Source organism: Fukomys damarensis, unplaced genomic scaffold (genome assembly GCF_012274545.1).
Source record: "Fukomys damarensis isolate Sample0158 unplaced genomic scaffold, DMR_v1.0_HiC HiC_scaffold_21, whole genome shotgun sequence".
NCBI classification, from domain to species: Eukaryota; Metazoa; Chordata; class Mammalia; order Rodentia; family Bathyergidae; genus Fukomys; species Fukomys damarensis.
The window spans coordinates 12798283-12814718 of NW_022900933.1; the positions used below are offsets into that span (position 1 = coordinate 12798283).

The 16436-nt window shown below is 41.7% G+C and overlaps 1 protein-coding gene across 5 annotated transcripts in view; it reads left to right on the top strand.

Annotated features, from left to right (window-relative positions):
• The window catches only part of Srsf5 (serine and arginine rich splicing factor 5), a 5157-nt gene extending 976 nt beyond the window's left edge, over positions 1 to 4181 (top strand). For 3 of the 5 annotated variants that reach the window (XM_010645368.2, XM_019204344.1, XM_010645369.1), the window contains exons 2-8: positions 263 to 407; positions 724 to 794; positions 922 to 1020; positions 1299 to 1368; positions 2591 to 2664; positions 3096 to 3206; positions 3387 to 4181. In XM_010645368.2, coding sequence (XP_010643670.1) covers positions 282 to 407; positions 724 to 794; positions 922 to 1020; positions 1299 to 1368; positions 2591 to 2664; positions 3096 to 3206; positions 3387 to 3645 — 810 coding nt within the window. In that variant the 5' untranslated portion in view covers positions 263 to 281 and the 3' untranslated portion in view covers positions 3646 to 4181. Of the gene's footprint in view, positions 1 to 21; positions 162 to 262; positions 408 to 723; positions 795 to 921; positions 1021 to 1298; positions 1369 to 2590; positions 2665 to 3095; positions 3207 to 3386 lie in introns of those variants that run through there. The other 2 variants (XM_010645370.3, XM_019204346.1) reach the window with 2 other exon arrangements.
• Positions 4182 to 16436: the final 12255 nt, after the last annotated feature.

The following is a 16436-nucleotide window of genomic DNA, read 5'->3' on the forward strand; positions in this document are numbered from 1 at the left end:
GGGGGGGGCGATTGCGGCTGCGCAGTTGGGGAGGTGGCAGTGGGCGTTGCGGTTTATGCGGTCTATATGGGAGGGTATTGAGTTATGAACCGAGTTTTAATTGCAGGGCACCAAACTTGATTAAGGGGCATTGTTTGGAGTCTTATTTATAACATTACTAGGTAAATATGTTTATTCCACTTACGTGTTTGATCACTCTTGGTATTGTCTACTGCATATTTCTTTTTTTTTTTCCTTTTTGTCTATTGCGTATTTCTAACAGGGCACACTAGCCGGAGGTCATGAGTGGCTGTCGAGTGTTCATCGGGAGACTAAATCCAGCGGCGAGGGAGAAAGACGTGGAAAGATTCTTCAAGGGTTATGGACGGATCAGGGATATTGATCTGAAAAGAGGGTTTGGTTTTGTGGTACGTATTTAGAACAAGATGAATTATCTGTTAGGTAGTGTGGAAAGCTGTTGATAAGCAATATTTTTGGTATTATTGAGTGCTAGTATGAGTTTTGTTTTCAGGAAAGATTATGGAGCCTTGAGACTGAATCTTAAAGATTAAAATAACCTAATGCTGGCTGGAATCCAACTCCCCATCACCCCTTGATTAGGTATATCTGTATCTTGATGTTAAGATACTACTCTTCCCATCTTGTCTCAGGTTTTTAGTGTACCTACTGTGTTGTGAAAACGCATGCTTGAAGCCCCAGTAAGCATCTTAAGCTCTATTTTAGGAATTTGAGGATCCGAGGGATGCGGATGATGCTGTGTATGAACTTGATGGAAAAGAACTTTGTAGTGAAAGGTGAGACTCTTAATATTATAGTTAGCCCTAAAAATAGAGCAGAGTAAGTCATCTGGGATATTTTTCTAAGTACAATAGATTCTTGTTTGTAGTTTAAGTACATAACGGAGATTTTTCTTTTCTACAGGGTTACTATTGAGCATGCTAGGGCTCGGTCTCGAGGAGGAAGAGGTAGAGGACGATACTCTGATCGTTTTAGTAGTCGCAGACCTCGAAATGATAGACGGTATGTAGCGAATGAATGGCTACTTTGAACAATTGTTATCGCAGGGGCAAGTGTTTTAAGCTTCAGGGACCATTTGCAGTAAATGATTGTGGTACTTTCTGTTTAAAATCTACTTTATTCATCAGTTCCCGATGAATACTGAGTTGTGTAGAGTAACATGGACCTGTTGGTGGAAGTCATTTGAATGACTAATGCCCTGATTACTTGAACACAAATGCACATGTCACTGCACATAACACTGTATTTTTTCCATTGTGAATACTCATTTTCTTCCTCAGAAATGCTCCACCTGTAAGAACAGAAAATCGACTTATAGTTGAGAATTTATCCTCCAGAGTCAGCTGGCAGGTTTGTTGAAAATAGTTTTGAGTTATTTAAATGTGGCTTTAAAATTTTTTAATGGGCAGTTAATGTTTTATTAGTATATTTTATTAAAAGTAGTTTTATATTTAATTAAATTAATGTATTTAATGGAACTATAATTTTAAACTTTAATTAAATGTAACTGGGGGATGTTTCAAATTTTAATATTAGTGATCAAATGTAAATGTTTTGAGGATATTTTTTCATGTTTTTAAAAATCAATTTTAACCAAATATTAAACCCTTTATTTGCCAGCCTATCTGTGTCGTTGGCCTTATGACGAGGAGTGCCTGTGGGTTATCCTAATCGTTGTCTTGGTCACTCTTGGTTGGGCCTGGTTGACTTTGCCAGTCAGCTCCTACAGTGATCAATTGGCCACCTCTAGATCTGTGTTTGCCGGTCTAGACGTAATCGGTGCACTTAACTTGAAGTGCCGGGTTGCAGCGATCCCAGAGCCTTGATAACGTGATCTGATCCCTAAGTTGAGAGCTGTCTTCTGTAACGCTTCCGAATAAGAGGTCCTGGTCGAAAGAGTTGAAAAGATACGAAATTAGTTGGTCGTTGGAATCCTGATCGCAGTAAAGTGGTCCTTGGTAACTGCACAAGAGTAGAACATGTCTGCATCGCCAGTAGTCTGCTAATAGGGAGGGCTGTGCGATTAAAGGCTTCCATCGATTGGGTAGTATCCATCAAGTGGGTGGCGAAGAGCCAGTCGGGCATTTGTCATGAAGGTTTCTCCGACCGATTAATGGTTTGCTGCTTGACTAGCCTAGGGAAATATTAATAAAGGTAAAGTAAATTTTTTTAATGACATCTGGGGCACAAAATAACTGGTGTCTTGTAAATGTTCTGTTTTTTTAAAATATAAAACTTCTACTTTAGTCCTTTAAAAATATGTACTGTTTCCTTTTGTTTTGTTTTTTGTTTGTTTGTTTTTTTTCTTTTGTACTGAGCTCAGCATAGACTAATACTACTTTAATGTTAAAAGTCTCTATTTCCTCTAGCATTTTGCTTAAAAGCAATATGCTATTTGCTTATTTCGTGCCCTGACATAATTTTGAATTCTGATAGAATACAAGTGTGGTATATGCCATGTTTGTACTTTATCTAACAACTTCTCTTTCAGTAGTCTTGTTTTTTATACCATGTGATTGTTTGTGTGTCACCTTTTCCTCTGCCCTGCTTGACACAATTGTCTTGTGTTAAGGATCTCAAAGATTTCATGAGACAAGCTGGGGAAGTAACCTTTGCGGATGCACATCGACCTAAATTAAATGAAGGGTGAGTGTACTGGAAGTTGTGATAATCTTTTGAGATATTCTGAAAATTTTATTGTGTACATTTCTGAGGTTATAACAATTTGCAGATGCTTGACTATAGAGGTTCTTCATCAAGGACTGTTTTGCTTGCTTCCCTGAGGACATTTGGCAGATTGGGTTTTCTTGTCAAATGATTGTTGGTAGTGCTGGCCTCTAGTGGGTAGAGGCCAGCTGTCCTGCTCAACATCCCACAGTGCTGCATAGAACTCATGCGTGGTTCAGAATGTCAGCTGTGTCAGAATCTTGCCGTGCTGTGTTGTATGTTGGAAATAAAATTTAAAAGATCTATAGCAAAATGATCAGAGCCAACTACTTTCTAATTGAGACTGCTTTGTGTACAGTGTGTGAGGCCATGGGATATATGTGCTTTTAAAATGACTGTTTTCATTTTAGGGTGGTTGAGTTTGCCTCTTATGGTGACTTAAAGAATGCTATTGAAAAACTTTCTGGAAAGGAAATAAATGGGAGAAAAATCAAATTAATTGAGGGCAGCAAAAGGCACAGGTATTTCTTCCTTTTTTTGGGGGGGTACTGGGATTGAACCTGGGACCTTTTGCTTGAGGGCAGGTGGTAGAACCACAGTATTTCATACACTTAAGTCAAAAGTTTTACTTACTGGATTTACATGGCCTGTCATGTAGGCTAATTTTTTTTTTTTTTTTCCTTCCCTTGCTTTTTTCATAGTAGGTCACGAAGCAGGTCTCGATCACGAACCAGGAGTTCCTCTAGGTCTCGTAGCCGATCTCGATCCCGTAGTCGCAAGTCTTACAGCCGGTCAAGGAGCCGGAGCCGGAGCCGGAGCAAGTCTCGTTCTGTTAGTAGGTCTCCTGTGCCTGAGAAGAGCCAGAAACGTGGTTCTTCAAGTAGATCTAAGTCTCCATCTGTGGATCGCCAGAGGTCTCGGTCCAGGTCCAGGTCCAGATCAGTTGACAGTGGCAATTAAACTGTAAATAACTTGCCCTAGGGGCCTTTTTTAAAAACAAATTCCCAAACCATACTTGCTAAAAATTCTGGTAAGTATGTGCTTTTCTGTGGGGGTGGGGTTTGGAGGGTGGTTGGGTTGGGCTGGATATCTTTGTAGATGTGGACCACCAAGGGGTTGTTGAAAACTAATTGTATTAAATGTCTTTTGATAAGCCCTTCTGCTCACATTTTTGTGAATGTCTGAAGTATATAGTTTGTGTACATTGACAGAGCTCTTTTATAACTAAAGCAAATTTTTTTTGTACTAGACAAAAGTTTTGAACATTTTCTTGGTTATTCAAGTATGTTAATTCAGTATTAGTTTAATGCTTCAATTAAACTAATTAATAGCTTTGGACACTTAAAAGAGCTCTAAATTTGCTTGTATATAAAGGCTTAATTTGAGTTTTTCTTGTTAGGGTTAAGGGTGTCCTCCCATCCACCCATTACAACAGCTGCAGGACAGGCATATTAAAGCGGCTGTTTGTCATTGATAATAAAATACTACAAAATTGCTTTTTTGTATGTTTGTCTGAATGAGTCCTATATTGCTACTTCCATTTGTTTAAAACAACACATCTATAATCCTGGAATTGTATTTTTGACATTTCCAGGTTAGTCGAAGAGGCTGAGAAGTCAGTGAGCTGTTGAAAACAGTGAAAAACAGTAACGACTTAGAGTTGTCTGACAGTTTACTTTGTGTGTGTGTGTTCTTCTGATGCTTTCCCTTTGTCATCTGTGTTGTCGTCGAGTTACTTAATGTGTTTGGAAAGCAAATTATAAAATCCATTTTTTTTCCTGCCTCTTAATAGTACAATTTGAGTAGTCTGAGTTGATAAAAGTTGATAAATACAAAAGCTTGAGAGATGTACATGCTCCTGCTTTTAGTTCTTAGGTATAATTACGTATTTAGGGTAAAGCAGTATGCTTTATGGTAATGGAAGTACATGTTATTCCTGCATGTTTCCTAAACTGGTTCCTTAAAGTTGATTTGTGGTTTCAGTTATACCTGTTGATAATTAAAGGAAATTCACAAGTATCTAGGCATGGTCAATAGTATGCAAGTGTTTATTATTCTTTTAAGACGTATCTATGAGTGATGTGTAAAATGTTTAACAAGGTTTGAAATTTGAGAATTTGAATTGGGCAACTACTCTCAGTGATAGTTGGCAGTACTTTCCCAAGTCTTTGTGTATTTGATACAGGATGATATGATTAGGAAAAGTTAGTTTGTTTTCTTGGCCTTTTTAATTGTTTGCACTTCTGGCATTCAGAACAATTTCATTAGGGCTGAGAGTAGCTGTTTTCTATCTTGTTTAATTTCCTTTGCATTTCATTGTGTCTACTTCTATATATTTGAATAAAATAGGAGCTGGGCTGTTTAGAACATCTGTAGTCTGCTAATTTTTCTTTTGGGTTACAAGACTTTGAGATGGCATTTGGATATTTGATTAATGAAAGAAACATCTGTTTATTGACTAGTTCAGAAATTTAGTGACTTTTATAAACCTTCAAGGCACTCTTCTAAAGATCCAAGGAGGAAAGGCAGATTTAATTTTTGCCTTCTTAGAATTTATTAGTCATTGAGCAAGTCTTTTATTTTTCAACCAAGTACTGAATCCTGAGCTTGGGATCAGTGAGGCTTCCTGGGTAGATACTCCTTTTTGTCCTTCAGACCAAAGCTTGATGATTCTGCGGATTTGTTTGCTGAAAGTAAGGTTTTCTAGAAGTGCCAATGACTCAGAAGCCTGGTGTTCTTTTCCTTTTTGCTGCTCTGTTTACTGAATTGGTTTATTGACCTGCCATCTGGCCAGAATCCAAGCTGTTGAAAGGGCTAGGCTTGGGGCTAGGCATCTTTGTGGATGTCATTGTCCATGGTTATTGGAATTGCTTCTTCAGTTGGGGCAACTGTGTAGACCATTTTTGTTTTGTCTGTATTGGTAAAAAGGGTTAATGGTTTGAAGGAAAGAGCAATACAGCATTTATCTGGAAAATAGAAGAACTCCAGACTGTATAGGGTTTGCTTTGTATTTTCTATCTCTTTCATCCCTCCTGTGATTGTGGAGAAAAGATTTGCTTTCCCCTGGGGTTCTTTAATGGAATAGAAAACCTAGTAAGTTGGAATACTGAGTTTTCATGACTTTATCCACAACGTCTTTGTATATATAACGATAAAGTATTAGGTAAGATAAGTTTAAGTGAAGAGACTTGTATTCTGGAATAAGAACTGGGCAGAGAGGAAAGAACTGTTGGGAAATCTGAATTTCTGAACTTCATTCCGCAGCACACATTGGGCTACTACTTCTGCCTGAGTGAAGGTGGTGAACTTACGAAGGTAGAAGTCCCTGTTTTCATATCCCTGTAAAAGGGTACAGAAGATAAAATGAACAAGAAAACTTGTGGCAGCTTATTCTCAGAAGTGTGTTGCCTGGGGCCATTAGCTCCAAAGAGATAAATTAGAGTTTCACCACTGAGGTCTTCCAGAGTGAACTGTTAGTGAATTTCTTTTTAGGTTTGAGAGCTAAAGATGTGTAAAGTACTGTCCCTTAAAGGCATTTAGACATTTGTGGGATTTAAACTTTAAACCTGACTGACTAGACATTGTGTGTGTGTGTAACTGGGTGAGAATCTTGTTGGGCAACGAATGTCTTGTTCTGAGACTCAAATTTAAATTCTTTTCCACAAACTGCACAGGTTTTGAACCAAGGCTTATTAAGTGGTTCTAGAGGATGCTCAGCCCTTTATTGGTTTCTTTTTGGCTGCTTGATAACACAAGAGTGCAGCTTAAGCTAATTAATTGCAAAGAGGGAGAAAAATCTACATTTGCTTAGAATAGTATAAATGACTTTTACCAGGAAAGTTTCTGTTTCTCAGAAGTCATGGAAAATTACAGTAGAAGGAATTGTGTGATTAAGAAAAATACTCTGATGATAGAGTTATACTTACATATGTTAAAAAGCAAGGTTGAGTTTCCTGCTTTTTTTTTTTAAAAAAAGATAACTGCCGGTCAGAGGCATATACCTGCAACTTCAGCTTCTTGGGAGGGTGAGGCATGCAGATCCTAAGTTCAAGCCTAACCTTGGGACCCTTAGTTGAGACCATCTCCCACCAAAAACACAACCCTAGGAATGTAGCCCAGTGCTCCCTGGTTTCAGTTTCTAGTACAGAAAACCAAAATTTGGGTTACAGTTCACTTTGAAGGAAGGATATTGTAGGTTTTCTTGAGGTTTGGCTGTATTGGAGAAAATTTACATTTTTAAGAAAGGGGTGCTATGTTAATCCAGTAGTAATTTTTAAAAATATAAATCAGGCTTACAATAGTTAAAAAGTTTGCTCTTAAGTTACTCTGTAACCAGAGTTAAATCCTTTTTGGATTCTATATTAAATGGGGCTGCGTTGCTTTCATAGATTTTTCCCATGGGTGTCAGTGATGTTAGGACTCTGACCTGGTTCCAGGGCAGGAGAATCTACTCTTAAAGATATTTCCTGAACGCTGAGTAGAGTCCTTTCACACACTTAATAGCTTAGTCTCCTTTCAGAAACAGTTCTGCTCTGTGACTTCATACAACAAAATGGTCTCCCCATGCACCCAAATTGCCTCAGTCCCTTGAGACAAACTCTGCTCATGGTTTGACCCCCCCCACCCTGTAGAAGTGAGAAATGGAGGGCGTTTGGCTCTTGTTTCTTCCATACTACTTGGTGCTGTGCTGCTTGGTGTTTAGTGACCTGAATGAGAGTTAAAGCCCTATCCGAAAAGTGCTTCTAGAAATTGACTTGTTGGCAAGCTCAAGTCAACATGGGAGCAGAATTTGAAGGAGGAATGATTTACATTTACCCTTCCTTAGCCTGATTTTCTCAGCACTGAAAGGTGATAATGAAGAGAAATCCATCTTCAACTTGGAAAATCATGTAGAGGAAAGGAAAGAAGAAAAGTGGTCCAGTGACTTCAGGCCTAAAGGTCACATTGAGGAGGGTAGAACAGAGTTGAACATTTTGGAATCCAGTTTCCATGCTGATAGTGCCACATGCGTAAGGTTAAGAAAAAACAAAAACTACTCAGAAGGGACCTGAGGATGTGACTCTCCTTAACCTTTCCCCTTCAAGACTTAAGGACCCACTGCAGCTCAACATGTAAAGATGGAAGGGAGCCAGACAAGAGGGTACGTGGACTCGAGAAGCAATATCGACCTATCACTATACTAACTCAGCCCCGTGGAGGATGTCGATTGGGATATTCAGAAAATTTTCATGAAGTTTTGAGTAAAATTTGATTTCATAGAATTGCCAAATTAAAATTTGGAGCTAATGTCTGGTAAGGGCCGACAAGAAGATGTGAGCCAGTATCAACTGGCTTATGCCGGGCCCATAGCACTGTTGTGTCTTCAGTAGACAGTGGGAGATTGTTTGAAATGCCCAGGGCATCCTGTTTGCAAGTTTCTGGATTAGACATCTTTTACTCAAACGTGACAGAAACCCAAATTTGATTCAGCTCCATTGTCTTGGTACTGGGGATGGAACTCGGGACCTTGCACTTGCAAGGCAGGCAGTGGCACCACTTAGCTAAATCCTTAGCCTCTGTTGGTCCTGTCTTTGGAAGATGTTTCCTCATTTTGTTTTTCATTTTATGAATTATAAGTGTTACACCTGTAGTAATTTGTTCTTCATTAAATTAGCATGATTTTGGCTGGATGTGGTAGCACATGCCTATAATCTCTGCACTTGGGAGGCTGAAGCAGGAGAATCTGAGTTTGAGACATTGTCATAAAAAAGCATAGCTTTAAATGTGATTTATTTTTTAAATTGTATTTTGAAAATAATACATTTTATGGGGGGTTGTTACTAATAATAGACCTTTTTGTAAGCATTTGCTAGGGCTAAAAGGACAGTTCCTGTACTAAACAGCATAGACTAGGTACTTGAAGTTCCCACACTGACCTCCAATGGACTTTAAGTATAGTAACTGAGTCAAGTTGGACTATAGCTAAGTAGTCCAGGTTGGAGAGCCACTTAGAGCTGTCACCCAGTGATGTCCTTGTCAGGACTAAAGGCTAAGCAGAAGAGTTTAAGTGGAAATGAAATAAAGGGGTATTAGTAATTGCATGAAGCTATGCCAGTGCCTTAAGCTTCAGGAGGATTGGGTAAGAGGTGGAGTCTAGATTCTGGAGGGGAGGAAGGGCCTTTGCCAGCCTCTTGCTTTTTGGAATGGTTAGATACCTTTAACTTTTCTCCTCTAGCCCATTAGTTTTTGTTCACTTAGTGCCTTTGAGAATATTGCTAAGAAAATGCTTTGCCTGGATCTCAGGTTTCTGATTCCTATCTTTTTTTCCTGTAAGATTGAGCCCTATGGGACTGTGGGATCTAAAAACAATACTTACTGTGTATTGAGGCAGAAGAGGGCACAGAGAATGTAGCCAAACAGAAAGCCACTGAGGGGCATCAGGTAAGAGGTGGCCAGCAGGCGTGGTATCATGACAAACATGTTCTTGCCCACGTTGAAGACAGGACTGTGACAGCCACACTGATAAGGAAAGTGATCATTCCTCCCTGGGCATGAGCACCAAAATGACAAAGCAATTGGGGAGGATGATAGGAACAGGGTGAGGTCAGGAAGTGGAAAATGGTTTACTTTTTTTGGTACATGAGGGACCTGGCCCCTTCATACTGAGCTACATTCCCTGATCCCCCACCCCTATTTTATTTTATTTTTTTAAGTGATCTAAAATGTTCAGGCTAAACTCAAACATGGGATCCTCCTACACAGCATGTGCAGTCACGCCCAGCTACAAAGTGCTTTAGTAGAACATAAGTACATGAAGTGGCAGGGACTATGAAAGGCCTTTATTTTCCTTTAAATTTCTTAACCAGGACATACTCGACTAACAAGTTTGATTGCTAAAAGCTTAGCTGAGCTTAGCTGCTTTTGACAGATCATTAGGCAGATTATCAGCAAAGTGCTCTTGTTTTGAGGGAATGAGCGAGATTCAGGTCTCCTGCAATGTCAAAACAACTAAAAGTTTCAGAGCCAGACTACTGAATGTATAACCTGGTGGGACCCAGCTTGCCTAGTATGTGTTAGGCACTTGGTTCAATAGCACCACCAAAAAAAAGTCATCTTTAGAGAGTACACATTTCTGCAGTACTGTCATTGCATATCTTGGATCTCATCAAAATGTGTCATACAACCTCCATTATAGCTAAGGACTTGTTTTTAGCATGAATTTATCTTAGAGATAACCAAGAGTCAGTCGAAATGGGACTGGTGAACAGGTTGGTCTGTTGACTCAGGTCATGTATTAGACTGCCAGTAATGTGTAACCATGAAGGGAGAAGCCTGCTTTCTTGAATGGCTTTCAAATTACCTGTGAAAGAATTTCCCAGCAGGAGTTTCAGCAGTGTCTTTGGTAACTAGCATGATCAGAAACTGCAGGTCCATTTCACCCCAGGAAGTGCTGTGAAAACATTTATTGGGAGCAGTGTTGTGTTTTGTTTCAGAAGTTGCTTGCTGTACGGTTGTATCTTACTGTTGAAAAATTTCAGTAGGTCAATTTACAGTTTATCATGTTCATATTTTTTCATGTATAAAAAATGCAGGCTTTCATAGTACTTCCATGCACTGTGCACTTCTCAGAGTACTACGTGGGGTGTGACAAGCTCCAAAATGATAGACGTTTATATTCACTTAAAAGGCTTTTTGTCTCATCTCAGGAAAGGAACATGTAGCCAACTTTCTGGAAAACATGTTATGTTGTAATGGCTATTGGCTCATTTTCTAGTTCACTTACATGTCTAGCATTTTGTTTCCAGTAACATTTTAAAAAAATAGCGATAAAATGCATAAGAAATTTTGCCATTTTAATGGTTTTTTTTTCTTCATTGAGTTTATCAGTACATTTTAGGTATACATTACAGTTACATTCATCATTGGGATCTTGTACCTTTACATGACAGGTCTTGGTTCTCATTTTTTCCCCTTACCCCCGCCCTCCCTTCACCCCCTCCTCCCTTCCCTATAATGATTCTTAAATGTATTCTTAAACAATTCTTGAATGACTAAGTACGTTCACAATGCTGTCTTAGTAAAACTTTAACATTTATTTATATTGCTAAAATTTCAGCTGCACGATTTTGCATTTATTTTAGTCCATATTGTAGCTGTGATCTGATCATAGAAAATGCAACCTGTAACAAGTAGTGGTCCTATCCCATTAGTTGGGACTTTGACTAGAAGGATCAGTAACTAAGTTATTTAAATTTTATCAAAGAGTACTAAGTAATGAGCTTTCCAGCTTGCCTTGAACTTTGAATTTATTTACCCTTTCCATTCTGTCTTTTAGATTTGTTTTTTACCAATGACAAAATAGTTTTTACTCCCATCGAAAAAGCATTGTGGGAAATCTAGGAACATTAGGCTGCAGGAATTGGCTATAAATCCAGAAGCCCCTTTTCTCTGTGGGCTTTCATTGATTCCCTTCTGTTCTTCCACCCTGCGGGGGTTGCACAGTGGTGGTTATGAGCACAGATTGGCAGAAAGATTTAAAACTGTCTCTGCCAGTTATGGTGTGTAAGCCTTAATGACTTTTATTAAGCCTTTTTGAGTGAGGTTGATGCAGTAAAGAGCCACTTCTGGCTGGTCGTGGTGGCTTACGCCTATAATCCCAGCACTCGGGAGGCTGAGGCAGGAGGATCGCTGTGAATTCAGACCAGCCTGGGCTACATAATGAGTTCCAGGTCAGTCTCAACTACATAGTGAGACCCTGTCTCAAAAAAACAAAACAAAACAAAACAAAAATTATGGCTCCTGTGATGACTTGTAGGTAAGGGAAAGGGATTTTAACGCCCCAGATCTTCCTGTAACTGACAGCATGTTTGGAAATATATAATGTCATACTCCAAGTGACTCCAAGTAGTTGCTTCATAGGTCACCATGTTTGTTGTACCGCATACCATCACTGCCCTCATCACGGCTGGGATGAGTGGCTACACACAGGCAGCCAGGCCTTGAGTTGACATAGTCCATGGCTGAGACTCAGTAAAGGTAAACTACATAGGTTGATGAGTGATGGAACTAATCAGATCTCATTCAGGATTACAGAGGGAAGCAGGAGCAGAGATGTGTTAAAAGACAAGACCCTGGGAATTAGACAAGCAGGGGAAGCTGTGAGAGGAAAGGGAACAGCAGCAGCAGGTATGGGGAACGGCCAAGCAGAGTGGTTCAATCAGCTTAATAGTGGGACCCATTCTGGGTGGGCCTTCAACCACGTCGCACCACTAAGTTTAAATGTTATTTGAATCTTTAAAATGGAGCAAGCCTGAAATTGTATTTACATGTGACCTTCATCAGGAAGTACAACGTGGCTGCAGTTTTAGCAGATAGCTTCCATCAAGGCTAATTACTGGATTTTTTTTCAGTTCCAAAGGCTTAAGTGGACTAGCACAATCATTTAGTTTGCAGCTGTGTATTCGCTATCGTGTTCGAAGATCTCCATAACCTTGCAGATAGTAAGGGATTTCTTAAACCCAAATTCATAAATGTTTGAGGAAACGTACTGTTGAATTTGGCTACATATAAGATACCACTATCAAAGTGTAAATTCAGGCTCCAAACTGATGGGTCGTTGCCACGCGTGAAAAACAGTCAAAAGCCAGTAACATTTTCAGAAAAGGACAAATGGCCAATAAACAAGAATCATTACTGGGCCTCCCATATAAAGAAATTTAAAGCCATCATGATCCATTTCAAACTCAGTTGGCAATTATTAAAAAGTGGGGGCTTGGAATTTAGCTCAGTTCTGCTGCCTGCCTCACAAGTGGAAAGACCTAAGTTCAATCCCTGGTCCCCGCCCGCCGGTCTGAAAATTCCAAATACAAAACCTTAGAGATACAGGGATCTTCGTCCTTATACACTGCTCTGGGAAGTGAAGGGGAGCAACTGCTCTGAAGACATGTTTACTTAAGGTGTAAAATTCCCGCCACCCAGTGGTTCTGCTTTTATCAAGCAAGCTCTCACTTAGGAGCCAAGAGGCCTTACACAAGACTTTCCACAGAAGTGGGACATGGAACACAGAGCTGACTACACAATGAATAGATACGAGCCAACCATACACAAATGCACAAGCAGTTATTACATGCCTATCTCAAAGCACGTCAAATGGTATGAATAATTTATATAGATTTTTAAAACATGCAAATACAGCGTATTTATTTTGGATGGAGATACATGTACTAATAGTTTTAAAAGATGCCTAGAAATGCTGAACTCCCAAGTTCTGGGGAGTGCTCCCTTTGAGGTGTGGTAGGGAGAGGGAGGTTGGGCAGCCACACAGGGATTTCAGTTGAAGCTATCCATCTCTGTGTAGGAGAACAATTTGCAACTTGTCGTGTTTTGTTGTCCCACAGCAGAGCTTACTTTGATGTGTCAGGAGCTTTGGAGTTTGCTCTGGGCCTTGCTGTGCCCTGCCCTTGGGTTCTTGGGAACCATGTTCCCTGACCCACATGCACAGGTTCTGGGGGCTGGTCAGGGACATCCATCCCCTAACCTGTCGTTTCTGACTGTTGTAGTCCTCAGTTTACTGTGAGAGGCAGGATGGGACATGACTAGCTTCAGACTCTTAACTCTCCTTATTGGAACCATGGTGACATTGTGGACATGGCTGCCTCTTGGGGAAAAGGGCACATTTGATTTTTAAAATTTGCTTTCCTGCTTAAATTGTTGAGAGCACTGCATAGACTCTGCTTTTGTACCCTATTTGAGGGATGGGTTTTGAGCCTCCCATCAGTGGAGAGATTGGAGGCTGATGCTGAGGGAGTTGTGAGGGAGGGGGCCACCAGTCTCCCGTGGTGATGGGGAGTATGAGAATGCTGATGGCTTCCGTCTTGTCCAGGTTTTAGTCTTCTTGTGTCACAGTGGGGAGACCTGTGTGGATCTTTGGTGTCCAAACCTGCTTTTTCCACAGCCACTGTCTGTGGTCTCTGCTATGAGCCCATTGGGTTGGCGAACAGACGAGCTTGGGGGGTCAGTTCCCTTAGGCACTTTCTCCTCTCTTCCCAACCTGCCAAGTGCACCTCAGCTTGGAGAGCGCTTTATACCTCCAAACGTGGATGCCTCAGAGGACCCTACCCTTGACCTCTGTTGGCAGGCTGCCTTGACTCGCTCCTGCAGGAGGATGAGTAGCCAAGGGAGGGAGCCATGTGCTGGCTCCAGACACAGCTTTCCCACAGATTTTGAGAAACATTTTGCAGGTTTCTGGACTTCTGCTTCCTCGTGTGTAGAAAGGAACCAATGTCTCACTGTCGCCTCCTGACTAAGACACAGTAGGAGTGGTCTCAAACTGGACCTTCCTGTGATGCCTGACTCTTAGCCTCATATTGTTTGATTTGTGCAATTTGTCAGACAAATTAGAGTAGAGTTGCTGATGCTTAAAGATTTCCCATCAAATTGGAATTGCCCTTTCTCTTGGAAAGACGTGGTGACAGCAGTGGACACGGTGGCAGCCCCCGAGCAGATCTGTCTGATCATCACATCTGCCCTCATCAGAAGGGCTTGTGCTACCGACCGTAGGGCAGCAAACACGGGATTTCACGAGGAGATACAGGTTCTCTGAAAGGTGGGAGCAGGTTCGGCGATGACAATCAGACAAAAGCACTCAACACCGAGGTGAAGTTTGCAAATGCTGCTGCAATTTTATTTCTAACTCCAGGTGTTTATATACTAGTTTCAAGGGCACACCTCAAGAGTGATTCCAGTCACAGGCAGGCATAAGATAGACAATAGTACTGTAAAAACTAAGACCACAAGGTCAAGTTAAGACCACACCTATATACCATCACAAAAGCTAAGACCATTAAGTCAAGGTAAGACCACACCTATACGCAGTCAGAAGGGGAACTTTGTAAAACAAAGGACTGGCTTCAGCATGTCACCTTCAGGATCACCTTCAGGACTTCACAGTCCGGGGCTCAGGGTCAGCACTTTGGCCGCCCGTCCTCTTGTGCCTCAATACCTCCCCATCTCTAGGAACATCTAATTGTTCCTAACCTTTCCTGGGCCCAGAATACAATTCTACAGATAATGAACAAATAGTAATAAAGACAAAATAGAACAGAATTATAAATGAACCTAATGTCCCCAAACTGCAGGCAGAGAGGCCAGCTATTCTCTTCACGGCTGACTTCGCATGCGGTGTGTGCCAAGGACTTCCAGGAGGCTTAACCCCGTGGGGACGATACCTCGGGTCTGGTTTCTGCCAGGTGACTGGCATTGTCACGCAGACTCCACTGGAGTGGTCGTGGCAGGCTTGTAGTTTTGAGGCTGACAGGGAGCCTCTGATCACCTTGTTAGGCTGGCCCTGAAGATAAATTTGAAGAGTATAGGTTCTGGAGCAACCCAGACCTGAGCAAAGGTATTAGACACTCTCAAACTGTTTCCCAGGTTGCCGAGGATCACATGTAGTTATCCAGGTAAAGTGTTTAGCACAGAGTCTTACTTTCAATGTTGCTGTATCACACATGATGACTTGTCCTAGATGAACTCAGACTGGAATTTAATGTCTTGCAGCTCATAATGACAACTCTTGCTCCTCTCGTGAGGAATGAGACAGGTATAATGTACCTGAGAGGATGGTTTGTGCAGAAGGGGTTTTGTGACTGAAGGCAGCTGTCCCAGTAGAGTTATCTCCTGTGCAGTCTAGGGAGAGGTGACAGTCCCCAGGTGCCTGGATAGGAGGCTGAACCTGTTCCTGAGTCATTGGAGGGCCGGCCCAGAGGGGACCTCGAACCACAGGAGTGCTGCACTACTGGCTCTACTGCACTGCGGGGCCACCTGGTCACAGTTACAAGACTTATCCATCTCCACATCGTCTCCCTGGTTGGCTGCTTCCACAGAGTGCCCCTGCCTGACCCCTGTGTCCAGCATTCCTCGCCCAGAACTGGGCTACAGCCTTCGTTCCTTGGGATGCAGAAGGCCCAGGCCTGTCCACAGGCCGAATTGAAGAACACCGCCTTGCTCTGCAGTGGGAACCTGTTGGGTTAGATGGAGGGGGAAGCATTCCCTCCCGTGACGGGGTGAATGTTGGGATATATTCCCATGGGTCTGTAGAAGCCAAATCTGCTTTGTCTCTATCTCCCTCAGAGAGAGTTGAGTCATGTGAAGAAAGCCCAGCACTGCTCAGACAGCAGGTCCTGGCAAACCCAGTGCTCATTTCCAGTTTTTTAATTTAAAAATTTGTGTAAGGGCTGGTGATGCTGGATTATATCTCCAGCCCTGAAAAAGGAAAAGAAAAAGAAAACTGTCCCAATGATACATTGTATCATCCAGAGTTGCTTCTTTACTTGGTTAATTTTCTCAGTGACTTTCAGCCACAGACAGGTTCTCCCAGACACAAACAGATGGACTCTGAATTCATGGTTTTGTCTTGAGTCGAATAACATCCGACTGAGGACTGATCCAGAGGGAACTAACTGGCTGGAGACTGAGGTGTAGACAAAACCAAGGGCGTCTGCTAGTGAGTTCTCTTTGGGCCTAGCACAGGCTGCTGCTGAAGGTGTGAAACCCCCTCTCCCCCAGCAGGCATTCAAGGCTGTTCCTGCCTGTTTGGAAGGATGGGTTCTACCTGCCCCCATGTGCGGGCTGCCCAGAGGGAGCCCAGTTGAATTTGCGCAGGTTGCTGTGGACAGGGCAGTGTGTGTGTGTGTGGTCTTCCTACCACTGGGTTGAGGTGGGGCCTTTGATGAGAAGGCTTATCCAGAGGCTCTTTGGTTGAATCAATGCTCCTT